We start from the raw sequence: 17237 nt of genomic DNA, 5'->3' as shown, positions 1-17237 counted from the left end.
TCGTGCCTCTGGGGCATCTTTAAAAAGAAGGCAGTGGGTGCTTGCAGACAGAGATGTGCCCACGTTGCTGCTTCAGCAGCTGGGCTGGCTGCCCCACACCTGCCTCCCCATCTTTCCTCCCTGCAGCAGCTGCTGCTGGCTCTGAGCCCACCCTGCACCATCTCCACTCGGGGAACCCACAGAACACAACCTTGGCACGCAGAACAGCATGACTTTGAGTCCTTGGGGACGTTGCTCATGCCTGGAGGAGAGCTTTGCAAGCAAATACAGTGCTAAGGAGGAAGCACTCAGATCCTTGTCAATAAATGTTCATGGAGGGCTACTTAAAATTGTCCAAGATACCCTGCTAATACTGCTATCCTTTCTGCAGAATTCAGTGGTGAGCAAATCCATGTTGCTCTCCCCAGCTGATGAGACTTGCCCAATTGCCACCAGAGACAAGGAAGTGCAGGTCGATTGCAAAAGGCTGAGACAGAACCTCCTGCGCACAGGTGACAATGTCACAAGGCACAAGCAGTCTCCCAGCCCTGCTTGTCTTCCCCTCATTAGTGGCTCTTTTACCCATTGCTAGTAAGGGAATATTTTGTTTCTGCCTGTGGGACGCAAACACAGCTGGCCCTAAGCTCCTCCAGCTTCAGGAGCACTTCAGCTGCATTTTCAATGTCTTTCAGAACCATGGCAGAGCTGTGTTTCCTCGACACACACAACAAACACCCCCCTCCCCAGGCATCATCTGGGGAACCCTGGCTATTGCCTTAGACCTTGCTATGTGTTCTAGCAAGAGCTGCCACTCTGCAGAGATCAGACTTTTAGGAATAAATTAAAAGGAGGAAGTGTGAGTCTGGGGGTGTGCAAAAGGGAAGGAAAACTTGCAGCCAGCTGTTGCCAAGATTAATTGTTTTTATTGCTTCATACAAGAAAAGGAGAAGATGGTGAGGAAGAACAAACAGGGAAATTCCTCCATCCACATCAATGCAGAAAAGAATTACAGAATCCCTCTCCCAGGCAATAATCCTGGGGGCACAAAATCAAGTGGTTCTGTGTTACAAGGAAAGGCATTGTGCTTTAGATAAATACATTAGAAACGATGCAGAATGCAAGGAAAACCATGTGTGGTTCTACCCTTCCTAGGGGAGGAAGGGCAGTAGGAAAGCCAAGAGGTGAGGAAGACGTCAAGGGGTTCAGGGGTCTGCAAACCGTTTTCATTCCGTAGCTGTTGGGGACACCACAGAGCAGAGGAACCTCAGGGGGTCCCCTGGTGGCTCCTGCTGCAGGAGCCTCCTGCTCACAGCCGCTCAGGGAGCCATCACTTACGCAAACAGATATCGGCACAGCTGATGGAGTACTGCTGGCCGCAGACGCTGGCGCACAGGGGGGTGGGCTGTATAAAGCAGGGCGCGCAGCAGGGATCCACACACGTGGTGGTGCATCTGGTCACATCCTGACAGCATGGATCTACACACGTGGTGGTGCACTTGGTCACATCCTGACAGCAGGGATCCACACACGTGGTGGTGCACTTGGTCACTTCCTCACAGCAGGGATCTACACATCTGGTGGTGCATCTGGTCACACCTCCACAGCAGGGATCTGCACACCTGGTGGTGCACCTGGTCACCTCCCCACAGCAGGGATCCCCACACGTGGTGGTGCACTTGGTCACTTCCTTGCAGCATGGATCCACACATCTAGTGGTACACTTGGTCACTTCCTTGCAACAGGGATCTACACATCTTGTGGTGCATCTGGTCACACCTCCACAGCAGGGATCCACACACCTGGTGGTGCACTTGGTAAACCTGCCACAGCATGGATCCACACACCTGGTGATACACTTGGTCACTTCCTTGCAGCATGGATCCACACATCTGGTGGTGCACTTGGTCACTTCCTCACAGCAGGGATCCACACATCTGGTGGTACACTTGGTCACTTCCTCACAGCAGGGATCTACACATCTGGTGGTGCATCTGGTCACACCCCCACAGCAGGGATCCACACACCTGGTGGTACACTTGGTAAACCTGCCACAGCATGGATCCACGCATGTGGTGGTACATTTGGTCACCGGTCTACAGCAGGGATCCACACACCTGGTGGTACACTTGGTCACTTCCTTGCAGCATGGATCCACACATCTGGTGGTGCACTTGGTCACTTCCTCACAGCAGGGATCCACACATGTGGTGGTGCACTTGGTCACTTCCTTGCAGCAGGGATCCACACATCTGGTGGTGCACTTGGTTACTTCCTCACAGCACGGATCCACACATCTAGTGGTACACTTGGTCACTTCCTTGCAGCAGGGATCCACACATCTGGTGGTGCACTTGGTTACTTCCTCGCAGCACGGATCCACACATCTAGTGGTACACTTGGTCACTTCCTTGCAGCAGGGATCCACACATCTGGTGGTACACCTGGTAAACCTGCCGCAGCATGGGTCCACATATGTGGTGGCACATTTGGTCACCGGTCTACAGCAGGGATCCACACACCTGGTGGTACGCTTGGTCACTTCCTTGCAGCATGGATCCACACATCTGGTGGTGCACTTGGTCACTTCCTCACAGCAGGGATCTACACATCTAGTGGTGCACTTGGTCACTTCCTCGCAGCACGGATCCACACAAGTGGTGGTGCACTTGGTCACTTCCTTGCAGCATGGATCCACACATGTGGTGGTGCACTTGGTCACTTCCTTGCAGCATGGATCCACACATCTGGTGGTGCACTTGGTCACATCCTCACAGCAGGGATCTACACATCTGGTGGTGCACTTGGTCACATCCTGACAGCATGGATCCACACATGTGGTGGTGCACTTGGTCACATCCTGACAGCAGGGATCCACACACGTGGTGGTGCACTTGGTCACGTCCTGACAGCAGGGATCCACACATGTGGTGGTGCACTTGGTCACGTCCTGACAGCAGGGATCCACACATGTGGTGGTGCACTTGGTCACGTCCTGACAGCAGGGATCCACACACCTGGTAGTGCACCTGTTCTGGTCCTGGCAGCAGGGATCCACACACCTGGTAGTGCACCTGTTCTGGTCCTGGCAGCAGGGATCCACACACGTGGGGATCCCGAACCAGCACGGATCCAGCGCAATGTGTCTCCTGCCAAGATTAGACAGGTTTATGTACGTGGTGGTGCCGCGAGGAACCCTGGCATAGTAGCAGGGATCCACACAGGGCGGCAAGCGCTCGATGTTACAGACGCCGCTGGAGGGACCAACGCTTCTATTCATGGGTAAGTTCCTCAAGAAGACGACGTGAGGAGGGAGGCAGGGCTGTCTGCGCTGGCAGTCATTTTGGCAAAGCATCTTTGAGGGAGGGAGAATGTCTGAAAGAGGGAAAGGAATACACTGTGTGGAAAACAGAGGCGTTCAGCTTTCCCAAGGCTATTTCACAGACTGAGTTAATCCGCACTTTTTCCAGTGGAACTCTGAGCCACATACTGGGGAAACAAACTGAAACCCATAGCAGGGCACTAACACCACATGAAAGCATTTTAGGTTGTAGCCACCAGCTGCACGTATGTCACAAACAACTTCTCAAAAGAGGCGTGAGAAGCAGTGCCACTCGGACTTTGGTAGATTACGTGACGGGGTCTGAAGGCGCGACTGCCTCCACCTTCCCAGGGCTCCCCTCGGTTTAGGTTTACCTCTCTGCCACTACCTCCTGGTATCCGCCCAAGAGGGATACTTCCAGCCTCTGAAGGCTCCCTGTCCGCACACAGGCTGGAGGCCGAGCGGCGAGGCCCCGTGCTGGGATCCTCCCCCAGGACAGGGCCTGGCCCTCATGGGCCGCGGCTTCGCCGGCTCTCCCACAGAGCTCCTCGCAGCTCTCCCCACCCAGACACCCTTCCAGGCGCCGCTTACCCCTGCAGCCTGCCAGGCTCCACTTCTTATCTTCCCTCCCACTTTTTTGCCTTTGAAGTCCTTGCCTTGCCTTTTGATCTCTCTCAAACCCAACAATTTCCTGGTTAAAACTGGGCAACAGTGTCACTGGGGAAGGAGAGAGGCTGGGCCACTCTCGCCTACCCTGAGACGCACCTTGATGGAGAGCACGCAGCAATTGCAAAACATAAAGCAAACACAGGTTGGAAGAAGACGGAATGACCAGTCACCCTTAACTTAGCTGCTTGATAAGTACCACATACAAATCTCGCTAAGCAGAAGCACTTGTAAGTCTTCTAGCTTGCTTCTGCAGATAATATTTAAAATTAAATAACCCCAGCCCTTACATTACTTCCCAGTCAGCCAAGAGAGACTTACCCAATTCACCACCGGGAACTAGCATACGAAACCAAAATGGTTTGAGAAACACCACGATATGAACCCTTTTATACGATTTCAGTGTCCGTGTCCCCGGAAGTGAGACACCTCAGGGGTATGGAAATAAAATTTGTAATAATCCAGACCTGCTCCACCTCCAATCCTTAAATTACCTGCTTACATTATAATTTTTAATGAAACCTCTCCATTGAGGTGGTACATGCAACCTATGACATCTGCCTGCAAGCCTGAATTCCTCATCTACGTATTTCGTATGGGGGGTGGGGAGCAAAGAACAGGTGATACAGCATGGAAACAGTCCCCTTGGGATTAAATTGATCCTTCAATAAAAGTTAATTTAGTACATTTTCTTGCACCTTCTGCTGTGACACCCCGACCTGTACGTGGGATAGGACTCAGAACAGTTTTGTTCTGCTTTAGTGTCAGTTTCCATGCTCTTCCTTGTATACACTATCCCTCACACCAAAAAAATATTTTATTTTTTACAAAAATTATGTATTCCAGGTAACCTGGCCTTTCCTTTGTTGCCACATGCAGTCATTCTCTCCCACCCTGTCTCTGGGTGCCTCTGAGAAGAGCCTGTCTTCAACATTAATACCCTATGGATAGCTGCAGGGAGCACAAGGATCTCCCCTAAGCCTCTTCCTCCCCAGGCTGAGCAGGTCCTTTGGCCTCCTCCCCACCCACCACCTGCTCCAGCCCCTGGACACCTTGGGGGTCCCTGCAGGACTTGCTCCAGTTTGTTGGAAGCCTTCTTGTACTGTGAGCCCCAGACTGGAGCACAGACATGTCTCAGGAGAGGAGCACTCAGACCCTGCACCTGAGGGTGAGCTCCTGAAAGAGCAGCAGAGCAATGGGAGGACCCACATCTTCTGGGTGGCTCCATAACATCAGCGCTCCTCAATCAAACTCAGTATTCCAGAAAAAATACATATATATATGTATATATATATGTGTGTATATATATATGTAGTCCCAAAGCTGGGAAAAAGACAAAGAAACCTTGAAGAAAATAGGGAGGCCTGTAGCTTGTGTAGTGTATAGTCTTTCTATAGCTTGTGTAGTCTTTTAGCTGAGAAAATAAGGAAAGAATGAAATTAATTTTTTAATTAAAAGGCCTTTGAGTGGATTCTGATTCTGTGGGCACTGCACACCGGTCACGAATCTATGGACAACATATATACATATATGTATATATATATATTCAGTATTCCAACATAAATTTGTTATGATTTTGGCAGCAAGCCAGCCAGGGAAGACTTCACTGTGCTAAGACCTTTAATGTCAATTAGGTTCCTCCTGCAGTCGCTATATTAGGGCCCCTGTTTGATTTGCTGTGCTCACAATGTGGGCTAAAATGAGACCGAGATGCACCCTTCACAAGATAGCAAATGGTGTGTGACTGCAACAGCATGGAGCAGCTGGGTTCTGCCTGCCACAATTGTGGTCAAGTAACGAAATTCTCATTTGAAATCCCCTCACTCTAAGGGAGAAGGGAGAGCCAGCGAGTGCATTGCCTCTGAGAGATCAAAGAGGCTGAGACTTCCTTCTCTACTCACTCCGAACTAGCCCTAAGTCACTCAGTGACACAAACATCGAACCAGTATTACTTGCGTGCAGAGACGAGCTCATACATCATCCAGAGACAAAGGTGCATGCTTGTGTCTGCGCTCTGACCTCCCTCTAAGTGTGTGGTGTACATGCTGCTGAGCATGGTGATGCCCCACATAGTGGCTTTTGGTTATTTAAATTGAAAGAAATAAATTCAGGATGCGTGACCACTTGGGTTGCCAATGTTCTTCCGACCACAGCGATTTGAGTAAACCTTTGGCGTAATTCATCTGCCTTTGGTAAACCAGCGGGCTGAAGGGGAAAGGGTGGTGGTCAATCCTCTTGTCAGCCCTCTGCTCTTGAGGGGTGCAACTGCACGGGGATAAAGGCAAAAACCTGGTGAAGGAATATTGTTTTGCTACCTGAGTCAGAGTTCTAGGAGAAAATGCAAAACATCACGAGACCGGCGATGATATAAGAGTTTCCAGAAGCACACCAGGACCCTACAACCAGTAGTGCCACATCCAAACAGGACAGGGGCAGTGACAGAAGCAGGTCAGATATGGCTAAAAGTAAAGGAATCTCCCACATCCCACATCCCACCCAGTCTCTAATGGCCCTCAATGATGTGTTGGGCTGGAGGATGTTTTACCGTCACAGAAAAACTGACCATGACAGGCTGACTATTTGACAGCAAGCCCTGAATCCATTCATTTCCCAAATTCTTCTCTGACGTCAGCCCTGCTGGAAGGACACGTGAATTCGCAAGCTATCTGGGCTCACTCGAGGTTATGCTGCAGCCACGGAAATAGATGGTTTCCATTAAAAATAATTAGGCAGGGCAGAGGCGGAGCAGGTCCATGTTAGCAAAGGGTTGCTTGTCTGTGTGCCTGAGGCACCTCATCTCCGGAGGCCAGGCTCTTGAATATACAAGGCAGATCCCAGGTTAAAGTTGCTGGGTCTGCTTGCTGGCTTTATTTGCTGATACTGAGCCGGGTAAGTATCTTCAGGATTTACAGATCTAAGCCTACTACTGGCGTGAAACTTCTGCTGAGATAGATTACTGCTACCCGCTGTGTAAGGAAAATTGTTTATTAGCTCTCACATCTCATTGGTGATAAGAGTCTGAAAGAGTAATAATCTTCTCCCTTCATGCTTACTTTGCTGTAACTCCCATGGATGCTCTGCAAAATGATTTCTGGCGTCCCAGCACTGGATTTAGAGGGCTAACACACCATCCTGCTCACCGAGGAGACGAAACTGCTGTGCATGTGGCTGTCATCTAAGCGGTGAAGTGACTACAGCATCGGTACGGCAGCGGCCAAGGTAAGAGCACCTGGCCCCATGGTAGGCAGCACATCCTGGCTTTTTCCTGTTGAGCCTGTTGCTGCCTTTAGCAATGGCAAAGACAGGATGGTGACAGCTGCTCCTCTTGCAGCGGCTGCAAGATGGGTGTTCTGCAAGGGCAAACAGGGCAATTAGAAAATACCTGCAAAAGAGAGGAGAATATCTTGAAGTTTACAGCTCTGCTGAAAACGTTAATTAAATCCATCGCTATCTGTGCAAGGAAATACTACTAGGGTGGAATTGTTTGGCTGAAAACCAATTTTAAATAGAAAAGTTGAGTTTGGATGTTCATAAAGAAAAACAGCATGACCAAAGTTCTCTTTGTAAGGAATGGTTGCAGAATTTGAAATAACAAACAGCCAATTTTCTCTCTATTCCTTATGTCATGCCCACATTGTGGCACGAGCAGCAAGTACCTTGCTGAAGAATTCACCAGCCAAGAAAGCAAACAGTATGAAGTTTTGTGTTGCTGGACACCAAACTGATCTGTTTTCTTTCAGGCTTGCCTGCAGTGGTGAAAGATGTCTCACCCTCCTGCCTGCATGGGGGCGGCTGCGCTCACTGACGCGTGCCCATCGTGCTGTGCCGCAGTGGACCAAGACACCTGCCCCAAACAGGATATGCATCCCTGTCCGGAGCAGAGTTTTGAGGTGGATCCCTGCCAATGCCAGGGTGCAGCCCCGTGCCTGGATGTGTGCCTTCAGCTGGGTCCTGCCTGTGCACCCCCCACTGTCCCTGTGCCTGGGGATGCCTGCTGCCCCGAGCTGCCACCTGCCTGCAACTCTTGCGTGTCTCCGTGTGTCACCGCCTGTGTGTGTCCAGCGGTTGTCCCCTGTGACCTCCAGCAAAGCCAGGGAGGGACCAGCTTCCCGCTGAAGCCCACAGCCTTGCCAATAGAATCCTGCAGCCCTGAGATCGTGGGGACATGCGGGGAGACCTTCCCTCACCAGCACCCCGTGTCACCGATGGAACCCTGCACCATCGAAGTGCTTGAGACCGGCATGGAGACCTTCCCCGTCGGTTGCACAGCCTTGCCGGTGGAGCCCTGCTATGCTCAGGCTGCGATCAGCAGTGATCCTTGCCCCGATCAGTGCCCGGTTACACACGTGGATCCCTGTACGCCTCTAAGCGTGGTTTGTGCAGAGCCGTGCATGCCCCAGAGCACTGCGGGACCCTGCGCACCCCAGAGCACCGGGGAACCCGTGGCCACCGACTCCACCAAGGGCACAAGCAAAGGTGCTGGTGCCTGCCCATCCCCACGAGCACCTTTCCGCCTCAACACCCGCACCGCGGCCATTGTGGAGCGGTGCCTGTCCCGGTGTCAGAACTGGCTGCGAGGCAAGAACTGAGTGGCATCAGCAGCAGGCGCACCAGATAGGAAAGGATCCACTGCATCAACGAGACCTCTGCTGGTGAGTCTCTTAGTTTCTTGTGTATCAACAGGAGAGAAAATTGCTTCACATTAAATAAAAAATACTTTTCAATCATCTGATAATTACAGCCCTTATTTTTATTGCCTAATATTAACTGCAATAATAATGGCAAAAGTGCAATGCACATATTAACTGAATTCACAGAGACCCGTTTCATCATCTTCAACCTTTTTACTTCCCACATATAAATAACTACTTTCACAATCTGCCTTAAATTCAGTTAGGATTTTGCCTTTGGGTTTTCTATCTTCTTTTTTAATGGTCTCTTAGATTGAAATTGTTATGAGAATATTGAGAAAAGTAGCTCAAAGGCGTGATTTTAACATAGCTCGAGAAAGGTCTTTTAAGGAGATATAAAATGACAGAAGGTATTTCAGGTGAAGAAAGAGCAAATGCTGAATAGGAAGAACTTGCAGAAAACACCAGGCAAAGAATAATGCTGAGAAATGCAAGTTTTGTTGCACAACGTCCAGTTAAGACTGAGTAAAATGATGCGTAATTAAAAGTTCCCCGCACGTAACATTCCCCAGAAATGGAGCTATATCTCTGAATACTAGCAGCAGCCTGATGCAGTAGATGGATAAAGCCTTAAAAAAATGAGTAATAGAAAGGCCAGGGGGAGAAGGATCCGCCAGTCGTTCTGCAGCTGCCCGCCATGCAGATGGGGTACCACAGCCTGATGTCTCTTGCATCCCCCTCCGGCTCAGCGCTGGCACCCCGGGCTCTCTGTGCTCCCAGGGGCACTCGCTCGCAGGCTTCTGCTTGCTGGCATGGCTGCTTGCTGCAATCAAGCCCGCTCCCGGCTCAGGGCAGCCTGGAAAAATGATGGGAACAAGCTCAGGCATCCAAAACAGCTGCTCGATGAAAGCCGGTTTTATTGGATTATGGCTGGGTCTTTAATGTCTTCTGTTAGGAAGGATTTTTCTGCCTCCATATGCACATCAAATAAAACATCCCTACGTGTTAGTGCACTGCGTGCATTTGCAAAGAGATTAAATGAGTTCCTCATATTGTAGCAATAATTGCAGCTTACTGGATTGAGGGAATAAATTTTCATGAATCTGAAAAGTTTGTCAGCTATTTCCTCACCCACCCCACCTCCCTCCCATTAAATAAATCAACAGATTTCATTCTCAAGACACCGTGCCAGATTATCGTGCCTGGAACTATATATATTACCCATTATGTTGTAATACAATTCTTTTACGAGTTAGATTAGATCTGCAGTATCAGACTTCGGAAACAATTATAAATCAAACATTAGTGAAGATAGCCTATAGTAATGTAAAAATAACTAGGATGAACCAGAGGAATACTGTTTACTGTAGTCCCAAATGTGCGCTTGCAAAGTCAGATAAGCTCAGCTCATTGTTACAAGATAGATATTCCTTTGACACGGTATTAGTAAGCTGTCCTTTACAAATTGTTGTGCTCTCCAACATGATCTCAATTACCAAAATAACTTCTCATTACACACTCTCATCGTCCCGGTTGGCACTTCTCGTCGCAACCCCAGCATTTATGGCTATGCCAACAGAGCCTGCTCCGTGCCGGCGGGTTTGACACGCAAACACCCATCCTCTGATGCTCAGAGCTTGCTGGCATCATCCTGGGTGCTTCTGAGCACAAAACAACGACAACAAAACAAAATCTGGAGGAAGAGCCATTGCCTTCAGGAAGCTGGAGGAGTTCATCAAGACAAGCAAAGATTTCTTTAGCTCTTCAGTTGGTGAGTCTACCCAGGGCCACAAGTATCGATAGTTTGTCATGTTTTATATGAAAATTAAGCCTGAAAAAAAAAAAAATCTCCTTTTTTGTTGTGCACGACAGTTGTAACTTCAGTGAATATTTATTCATTCAAACAATCTGTGACAGAGGGAGGCTTTGAGCATGGGCTGCAGTGCTGATGGCAAAGCAAGAAATCAAGAAGAGGACAAGATCCAGCTAGATCCTTTCACTGGTCCATGTTTTCTGGCAACGTGCTGCGTTTGCATCTCAGCACTCATGAACAGCCCTTTCATTGCCTTCCCCAGCTCTCTGTTCCTTTAGCAGTTCTCATGTTCCCCTCGCCATGATCTCCTCCCCTCACTTGTCTGTCATTATTCTGCCTTGTGACAGCTCATCATCATCAGGGTGGAGCGTAATTGGTACAGCTGGAAAAGAGGCATTAGGTGTGATTGTGGCATTCCGAACATATCAGCTAGCCATTTATCGCTTCCCTGCAGAGAGGAAGGAAAAGACAAAATGCCAGCTAGCCTGGCTTTGGCCGAACTTTGTTTGCAAACCCCAGGCAAAGGCCTCATTTCTCAGGCACAGCCAGTGCCGCTGAGAGCTGTCATACAGACCTCCCAGCTGCTCTCATTTTCACGGGGTGGGAGCTCAGCATTCTCGGGACATCTCTTAAATCCCATTTCCCAAAGCATCCAACAGGCAAGAGAGAAGCCTGGCACCAAATCCAGAACCCACAGCTGCCATAAGAAACCCCTGGGGGACGCACTGTTGTCAGGGAGCATGAGCCACTTGGTGGCAAGCTCCAACATCCTTCTCTTGGCCTTTTGGAGGGCAAATGTTGTTAATTCCCCAAATCAACTTCAGCCTGTGGGAACAGCAAGCATGAGCCGGGCTGCTACAAGTCCTCCCTGCCCACGATTCTCAAGCCAGAGGCAGGAGCATCGCTGTAATGACAGCTCTGCTGTCCCCAAGGCTGGGACTGCGTATCCCATGGAGCTAGGTGAGTCATTTGAGGAAGCCGATCCTTCAGAGCCGGTCAGCCGCTGCACGTCTGAACCTGAGCGGTGCCAGCCTGGAGTCCTCATTCCCCTGGCCTGAGTCACCAGCTCCGGAGGGGCTTCCAGGCACAGGGAGACCAGGAAGCAGGGCTACGAGGAGCATCTCCCACCCGCTGCTGAAAGCAGAGAGCTCAGCACCCCGTTAGCATGCTTGGGAAACTCTTCACAGCACACCGAAGCTGCACAAAGTGAAGCATTTAACACAAATAGCATTCGGCCACCATCAGATTGGATCTGGATTCACCTTTTTTTTTTTTTTTTTTTTTTTTTTTTTAAATCCCATTTTTCCCCTCTGGTTTTCAGGCTTCAGCTCAGCATCTCGGTGGATTCAGGGCCAGGTGGCTTTTGCCCATAGGCTGTGACCGGCTCCATTGCCATACAGCACAGCTCTGAACTTCAGCAGAAACATACAGCATGGGGAGAAGTTCTTGAGACTGGCTGGGAGCCTGCCAGAGCCCAGCTTCTTCCTCCGTGTTCGCCTTCGCAGCGTAAACAAACAGAAACATGTCTCTGGAACAAGGCAGCCCACAGGCAGAACTGGTAGAGCCTGGTTTCAACCGTCTCTCCTGTGTCCAACTGCCCGACAAAGGGAGAACTGGCCCATCCTTTCTACGGCGGCAGCATTAGCCAAAGCTATACTGCCTCTTTTTTTTTTTTTTTTTTTTGTAAAACTGGTAGAAGTTTAGCGTTTGTTTGAACCACACCACTGTGTCAAATTTGTTTGCAAATAACAGGTTAGGGTATAAAAATTGGGAGCGTAGAAGTTGTCCTTCTTGGGAAAGTCAGGCTAAAGGAAGATCAATCCCAATGTTTAAGAGAAAGCTCGTGATTTCCCTGTCTATCCATCTCCTGGGAAAACAGGAGTGGAGTGGGCAGGGCAGTCAGGGATTGCCGTGCTGAAAGTGGCATGGGTAATGCAGCCAGGACGAGGGGCACCAGCCTGGCTTTACCCCCTGTGCCCCGCTATCCCTCCTGACTTGTGCAGGCAGCTGCCTGCCCCACTCCTGCCACCACACACGGGTCCCTGCCAGGTGAGCGCTGTCGTGCCCCAGAGCACCCGCTCCGGTGGTCGGCTGCCAGCCCAGCGCAATGCCTTGCTCCTCCCTGGCGCACCTCATCCAGCCAGCTCCTCCACCCCGCCGGCCTGCCCTTGGTGGGGTTTCCATCAGGTCGAGTTTCCCAACACGTCCTCGCTGCCCCCCCTCCCACCCCCTGCTGCAGACACGCTCCCATCCCTGCAGCACGGCCGCCTCCCAGCCCTTCCCCATCGCTTCCTCCCCACCCGCCCTGGATGCTCCCGCAGTCGTTCCTTGGAGCTGCTGTTTGGGGCAGCAGAAAGCATCTTTCCACCCCAGCTAGAGAAAATCCATTCCCTGAAATCGCACCTTCCTTCTAAAACCAGCTAGCAAAAAAAGAACCAAAACTCTCCCGCTGAAGTGCCGGGCAGCGAGGAAGGTAACGGGGAAAGGCACCGAAATCGTCCCCACCACCAAGGGGAGCAGCCCGAAGGAGCGCAGCAGTGACTCACTTCCACCGCGGCCGCAGGAGGTGACTCAGGTCTGCACCCAACCCTCAGCCTTCTCAGACAGAGCCAGGAGGGACCACAAGGGAGCTGCTGCCCCATCCCACCTGCCCCGCAGACAGCGTGAGGACAGCTTGCGGACAGGTGGGGACAAGCTGCTGCCGCCTCCATCCCTAGCCCAGCAGAAGCGCCGAGCTCAGCCGTGTGCAGCAGGGGAAGAAGAGCACAGAGGAGAGTTCCAGCCTTCTGCGCACTGCCACGAAAACCTGGTTAATGCTTAGAAGAGGATTTTCCAAAAATCCCCATAGCTGGACGTGTCCAAGCAAGGTCTGGGGGTGGGCAGCAGACCCGGCGGGAGGGCTGGGGTCCTGGCTGACCACCCAAGCACACACAGCTGTGGTCGTGTGTGCACACACATTGCTGCACCTGCATCCTCCTGCAGGCAGGGAAAGGCAGGTGCCTGCAGAGGGAGGGGAGATTATCCCACATTTTCTGCTATGAAGAATTATCTCATCTCACCTCTGCTTCCCTTAGCTTTATTCTCGATCTCTAATTACTAAAGGTTTGCTTAACATGAAATACAGAAATTCATATGTGCTCTCCATATAACACCATGCATGGCAGTGCACCTATCATCATTTACTTAAACAGCTCTGTGTATGGAAGAGGAAAGAAACTTAGGAGTCCCTTTGCCCCTTCAGAAAATAATTTACTTGAAGATGGCTTCTATATTTTGCATTAAAACAGCCATCTGGATAAGCCATGAGCAAATGAAGCACAGAAAAATCCTGCTGTCACAAGAAGGATCAAGGGGAATAAAATAATCTGAAATACCTGTGCCCCTTTGTGAGATCTGGGGTAGAAATGCAAAAGAAGGTTTTAATTAACTTCTCCGTAACTATGGTTAACATATGTATTAAAACTGCCTCAAAACAAAGTATCCTCGAAAGCTTTGTTTCAGCCAAGAGATTAATTCCTAATTTTAATTGTGGGATTATTCAAATGCAGAAAGTCTTTTAGATATTAAAGGCACTGCTAGCTGGCTTTCAGTGCATTACCACAGGGAGCCTCGGAATCCAATTATCTCTGAAGAAATGTTAAATATGCTCATTAACATGTAAGAAAGTAGAAATGTGTATTAGAGAAAAGCTGATGTATTACACTCCTTAATGTCACAATGAATTAGCAGTAAAGAAGGCAGCAACAGAAATAACTTGCTGAAATGCCTAGGCAGCATAGGAAAATAAAGCATTTTATTGCAATTAGCTTAATTCCTGATAATGACATAGATGTAGTGATAAAGCTCTCTGCATAATGGGCTCCAGCTCTGGGAAAGTTTGGGAATTGCGCTTTGTGTGTGCAATGAGGCAAGAAAAGGGAACCTCAGCATCAACTGCTCTCAGCAGACGAAAGAAAAAAAGGGGGAAAAACCAGGCAGAAAGTACAATAACTGCGGACAAACCTCTGGATCCTGTTGCTGCATACAGTGAAGACACTACAGCAGGCTTTTGCTTTTTCTTCTAACGTCCCAAAGCAAACCCCAACTCTTTCAAGCCCCCAAAACCTGCATTTAAACACTTTATCAGGTTAAACCTTCAGTGTAACACTTTCCCTCCTTCCTCAGCGCTAACCTACACCTCTGCTCTTCCCTGCCGAGCAGGAACAATCCCACTGACTCATGCAGGAACAAACAATAATTTCCTGCTCCTTTTTGTTGAGAAACCTGACCGCTGTGACCGAACCCGCACCCCCAGGCACCCCCGGTCCCAACACCAGCTCAACACCGGTCCCTGCTGTTACCGCCCGACGCCTGCTCGTTGCAACCCCAGAGCTAACAGCTGCTAAATTATTTAAAGCCTCTTGTGCAACCGTGCACACTTAGATTTTCCACGCCTTTCTTTTTTCCTGCCCACCTGACGAGAATCACGCTCCAAACGGCCACGCCAAGGTCACAGCATCACCCCCAGCCCCCTGTGGCTGTGCAGGTCCCCAGCCCGGAGAACCCACAGCAGAAAGAAAGGCAGACTGGATGGATGAGGACAAAATTAGCGTCCAAACTCTTTAAAGAAAGCAACCAGAGTATTTTACAAACAGACCAAGTTTGAGTGCACACTGCCTAGCCAGAGGAGCTGGTTTGCCCATTGCCCCAGCACATTTTCTACCGGTGAGCTCAGGAGACAGAGCTCCTTTGGCAAACACGCCTCCAAAATCTGCGATTATCACTGCAGCTCAGTTGCCAAGCAAACAAGGCTGCAGCCTCGCTCACTCCCCCGCCACACCTTGCCCCGTCCCTCCGCGCCTCCCTGGCAAACCAGCCTCGGGAAGCCAGCCCAGATTAATGTGCATTTTGGCTGCTTCAAACGCAAGCTCCCAAAATATTTGCTGTTCTCATGAGCACGGGTGGCATCACAAGGGAAGGAGCGATCGCTCATGTTAAAGCAAGATCCTGCCCTGACATCAGAACCGTGGTGCGAACGCCTTCCCAGCACCGGCCTCTCACACACGGGGCACAGCCTCGGAGGCTGCCAGCCTCTTCTGATACTGGGGGAAAAACACAGAAACTGCAGCTCGTGCTTCACCTGAGCCAAATTGCACAAAAAGTTTAGGCTCTGCAGGCTGGCAGAGCAATTTTCCTGGCGAAAAGCAGCCGAAACACTGCTCCTGTGCTGCAGGAAGAGCTGTCGGGAAGCTCAGCTCCTTTCCAGCCACCAACCTCACCCCAGCCCTGTTTGAACCCCCCCCAGGATTATTAGAAACCAGCTGCAAGCTCGTGCAAAGCTTCCCCCACACCTCTCACCGCAGCACCGCTGAGTTCCCGGGGATTTTGTTAACCAGAAGGACCTGCCCTCTGGGTTCCTCCTCATTTAGCTCCAGCTCTCCTGCAAGCAGTGCCTCCTGTTATGCCGTTCTCACTTCATTCTTTCAACTTCTTCACGTCCCATTTGACCCCCTGACCTTTTCTGCTTTGTAAAGCACGTATGAGGTCCTGCACAACATAAACCTCTTATTGTCTATGGTTGTCTATGAGGGAGAAACGGCCCTGCCCAGGGTCTGGGTGATTTGGCCAGAAATAACTTCTGCAAGAACACCCTGAGCAATTCTGCCTCTCCAAGGCAACCCCAGTAATTGCCCCCCACCCTCCCTGCATCTTAATGGGATTAGCAGCAAACGTGCCCCGCCAGAGGAGAAGTGGTGTGCCCCCGCGCACATACAACAGACAGGTCGATAGATTAATAGAGAGGAATAAAAGCAGAATTATTGCTTCCAAGATTCAAATTCCCTTCCTTCATTCAGGTTCAAGCTGACTCTTTGTTCAGAGCCGAAGCTTGAGCATGGGAGAAGAACCAGAAGCCATCAGAAGAGGCTCCCAAAGGCCCCGAGCCTGCAGCTGGCAGCGCCTCGGGAACCGGGGGCAGCCGGTGCCCCTGCATGAGGGATGGAAGCGGGGATGGATCAGAAAATTCCCGGTTTAAGGAAAAGGCACGGCTTCAGACAGAGCTTGCTGGAGTAACAGGAACCAAGGCACAGGACAGCCACAAAGCCCTCCAGCTCTGCAGCACCCCCATTGCATTAGGGGGGCTCCTTGGCCCCCCAGTTTATCCCCTCCCAGTGCCCCTGCCCACCTGCCAGTATTTCACCCAAAATCACTGGTTCCCATTAACCCTCCCTATGCCAGGCATGGAGCAAGCTAGGGCACTTCCTGAAAGTCCTTTTCCTTACACAAAATTGGCTGTATTTTATTGTCTGTGCCCGAAACACCTTGTACCTTACAAGCTACGTGCATTTCCAGCTGTATTTTTTTTCAGACTCTCTTACCGCCAAGAAAAGGACTTTTAAAAGCAGACAGCTAAAGCGAGGACAATTAAAAGTCTTGCACAAAACTGCCTAGGAAATAACTTCCATATCACACTGCAGCTGTAGCAGCAGGGGGGATATGGCAGTGCAAGGACATACAAAGGTGGAGCAGAAGCCCCTTCCTCGCACCGTGCCTCAATTTCCCTGCCCGGTACCGCAGTGACTGCAGCCCCTGGCCACGCCGTGTCACCCCTCTGTCCCACCCCAAGTGCCACTTGGTGGCACTGTTGGAAAAGGTTTCTTCACTGGGTGCCTGCCTCCCTGTCGGGTTCCAGAAGTGGGAGTTTCTGGAAGGAATCACTTTAATCTTGGCATCACTATATCCTTATTTTTTCTACCTTTGTTTTATTTTCTCTTTATCCACCATGCAAGCGCCCCCGGGCAGCCTCCTCCCTGGTGTCAGTCACTCGGATCGCTTGCTCACCAAACACATT

At 50.5% G+C, this 17237-nt stretch overlaps 1 protein-coding gene and 1 long non-coding RNA gene across 3 annotated transcripts; one reads left to right on the top strand and one right to left on the bottom strand.

Annotated features, from left to right (window-relative positions):
* Positions 1-882: 882 nt before the first annotated feature.
* On the bottom strand, positions 883-4391 carry LOC106049215 (keratin-associated protein 10-4). Its single transcript, XM_066986253.1, has 2 exons — positions 4286-4391; positions 883-3351 (listed from the first exon to the last, which is right to left on the bottom strand). The coding sequence occupies exons 1-2, from the start codon at positions 4308-4310 to the stop codon at positions 1307-1309; spliced, it is 2070 nt and encodes a 689-aa protein (XP_066842354.1). The 5' UTR covers positions 4311-4391; the 3' UTR covers positions 883-1306.
* A 2311-nt stretch (positions 4392-6702) lies between these two features.
* On the top strand, positions 6703-7844 carry LOC125180206 (uncharacterized). 2 transcript variants are annotated; one of them, XR_007158569.2, is made up of 3 exons: positions 6703-6853; positions 7068-7183; positions 7705-7844. It is a non-coding gene; the product is annotated as an uncharacterized lncRNA (long non-coding RNA). The 2 variants fall into 2 exon arrangements; XR_007158570.2 differs by having other exon boundaries at positions 6709-6934.
* Positions 7845-17237: the final 9393 nt, after the last annotated feature.

Source organism: Anser cygnoides, chromosome 33, assembly GCF_040182565.1.
Source record: "Anser cygnoides isolate HZ-2024a breed goose chromosome 33, Taihu_goose_T2T_genome, whole genome shotgun sequence".
NCBI lineage: Eukaryota > Metazoa > Chordata > Aves > Anseriformes > Anatidae > Anser > Anser cygnoides.
The sequence above is the reverse complement of the archived record's forward strand: the minus strand, read 5'-3'. Positions and strand labels throughout refer to the sequence as shown.

Coding starts and splice junctions, on each gene's coding strand:
- LOC106049215 (XM_066986253.1), bottom strand. CDS start 4,310: ATGCTAGTTCCCGGTGGTGAATTGG. Junction 3,352..4,285: donor AGTTCCCGGTGGTGAATTGG/GTAAGTCTCTCT, acceptor TCCCTCTTTCAG/ACATTCTCCCTCCCTCAAAG.